At 39.3% G+C, this 2,500-nt stretch overlaps 1 protein-coding gene across 1 annotated transcript in view; it reads left to right on the forward strand.

Annotated features, from left to right (window-relative positions):
- The first annotated feature begins 1,156 nt into the window (after nucleotides 1-1,156).
- The window catches only part of LOC110060619 (uncharacterized), a 6,118-nt gene continuing 4,774 nt past the window's right edge, over nucleotides 1,157-2,500 (forward strand). The window contains exon 1 of the mRNA XM_020767401.2: nucleotides 1,157-1,343. Within this exon, the coding sequence (XP_020623060.2) occupies nucleotides 1,323-1,343 (21 nt within the window). The 5' untranslated portion in view covers nucleotides 1,157-1,322. The remainder of the gene's footprint in view (nucleotides 1,344-2,500) is intronic.

The following is a 2,500-nucleotide window of genomic DNA, read 5'->3' on the forward strand; positions in this document are numbered from 1 at the left end:
GTTGCTAATAAAAACAAATAAAAAGAGGAAGTGCAATGTAGATAAAATATGACATTAGTGAAATGTGATCCACATTCTGATGAAGGAAATTTACAACGAGATTGTGCAGAAAAGGATAAGGTGGCAAAGCCAGCAGTTCAGGAGGGGAAGCATAGGACACCTTAGCCTGACTGGAAGTTCATAGTTGAGACAGGATCAGAAAACAACGAGATTGTCAGTACTAAGCAGGGATTGGCCCGCGAGCAAGCTCTCACGGCACCAGCGGCAAATCAAGTGAAATGAGTTGTTGAACAAAGCGAGCAGGCAAGAGGGCCAGACACGAGTACATGAGAGCCTACCTGGAAGTCCTTGTTTTTTGAATACGAACGCTGCATTTTGACTGGTGAAAATGACGGATCCTATTCATAATGACAAAAACCAGCGTTACACTGGTGACGATCAAACACAAACATTGCGTCCGGGAATCCAAATGTGGGATCTGTTCTCGAAACTTTTTGAAAACATTTCATCAAAACAAATAATCTAGTCGATCTAAAACACAAACAAAAGGAAACTAAAAGCCTGCTGTGTTTGTTGACGTTTTGTTCAATTTCGATTGGCTAATAATTTCACATGTTTTAAAGCTAGCGACGTCCGACAATGCCGTCCGACAAGCTTCCATTTCGTGCCGGCTCGCAGCGCATGAGAGTTAAGTGGGAACTGACACAGAATAGGGGTGGGACAGAGCATGCTGTGATCACGTGTTGACACGACTGGCACACGAGTTTCAAGCATGAAAGAGAATCAAACGCTTATTTACAGTTAGACATTAACCCCGGCCTATTGCATATTAATTGTCGTGAGATGCCATTAATGGCCTTGATGTCGAGCAGAAAGTCCAAGGTGGGACAGAGCATGCTGGGATCACATGATGACATATGAAGTGCAAAGAGCAACAGGAGATTTAGCATACAAGTTTCCACCCAGAGAAATAATTATTTACAGTTATATTAAACCACAGCCTATTGCATACTAATTTGTCATGATATGACAACACTAGCGCCAAGCCATTTTAAAAACTGCTTCGACCTCTTGCTATAAATTGTTGGATGGTTGTTGAGTCTGGTCAAATCACTAGGTGATTTTTTTTTTGCTAAGAAACGCCGCATAAAAAATAGCGTCCTCTAATAAGCATTTCGCGTCGACGTCTTTAGCTGAGACGCCGCTGTAATTTTCTTACACCCGCCACCTGATTAAGCTTGTTTTTTGGCTGTGTGCGGCACAAGTTGACAAAAACATTCACAAGGAAAAGTTTGGGTCGTTACGAAAAGTTTGCTTAAAAAATGCCTTTATTGCAGAAGAAGGTAAGACTGTTTCCGACTTTGCTTTTGTTCAAATCGGTTTCAGTGTTGATCACATTTCAAAGTACTGTAATTTAGACTACGAACTCGAGGTTTCTGTTATTAGTTCGGTCGAGGAGATGAATGAGTTTGTTTGAGCGGTGGAACTTTCTTTTGAGAAAAAACTCAGGAGTGGAAAGCTAAGGTCGTCTTAATTGCTGTAATCTTATTCTGTTCAGGAAATGTTTTCACCTTATTTTATTTGTTCAGTTCAAGTCTAATTCAGTCTGAGAGCGGTTGAAGTTTCGCACGAATAATAACGGTTGGCGTGCGTTCCCTACTCCACTGTGCTTAATAGGTAGTTATTGCCGGCGTGGCAGTAGTGGAGGATACTTATCAAGCCGCAAAGCAGCAAGGGAAATATTCTTCACACCAAACCAGTAATTATAGACGATCTCAAAGCTATAATTTTACTTTACGACTGAACGATCGAAAACTTCTCTAAATGGGAAGTATATATTCGAACGTGCGTCCTAGAATATCGTTTATCGAAAGTCTTGTTTACGTAAACAAAAAGATCCGATAATGGTTAAACCCAGCGGGTCTCGAGTTTACTTTGTCGATACTCTGGATTTGACCGTAGACCGCCTTACGGTGTCGTGACTTCTTCCCGGTTCTTTGTGCCTCTTAATATATTTCATAGGAATATTGAGGCTTAATTGTTAAGAATATTTTAAGAACAAGCCCGACGCTAAGATTTTGAAAAGAATATAATTTTGTGTTTTGAAAACTGATTTGCAAATACAATACAATTAGATGTTTTTAACTAAACTGCATAAAATTACTCATTTCTCTGAACGACAAAACTAGCCAAAGAGCAACAAAAACAGCCCTAGCTGTAAGCCGTTGACAATAACATTTCTTCCAGAAGTTATGTGTGTTATATCAGGCTTCAAAGCCTACAGGCCGGCTCCAAATTACTTAAACATCATCCAGACACCAAAACATTCAAAAACAGAAATGTCATACACTATAATCTGAGAATATCCACAAGAATAATTCTAGCCTAAAATCGGCAGAAAAATATAGTATGTGAAATATTTATATATATGCTTTTACAAATTAGCTTTGACGCTTAAACATTACCAGTAAACGTGAAAACGTTTAGCATGAAATTTCAA

This window comes from Orbicella faveolata, unplaced genomic scaffold (assembly GCF_042242905.1).
Source record: "Orbicella faveolata isolate gen_17 unplaced genomic scaffold, um_ofav_v1 contig_13, whole genome shotgun sequence".
Classification (NCBI taxonomy): Eukaryota; Metazoa; Cnidaria; class Anthozoa; order Scleractinia; family Merulinidae; genus Orbicella; species Orbicella faveolata.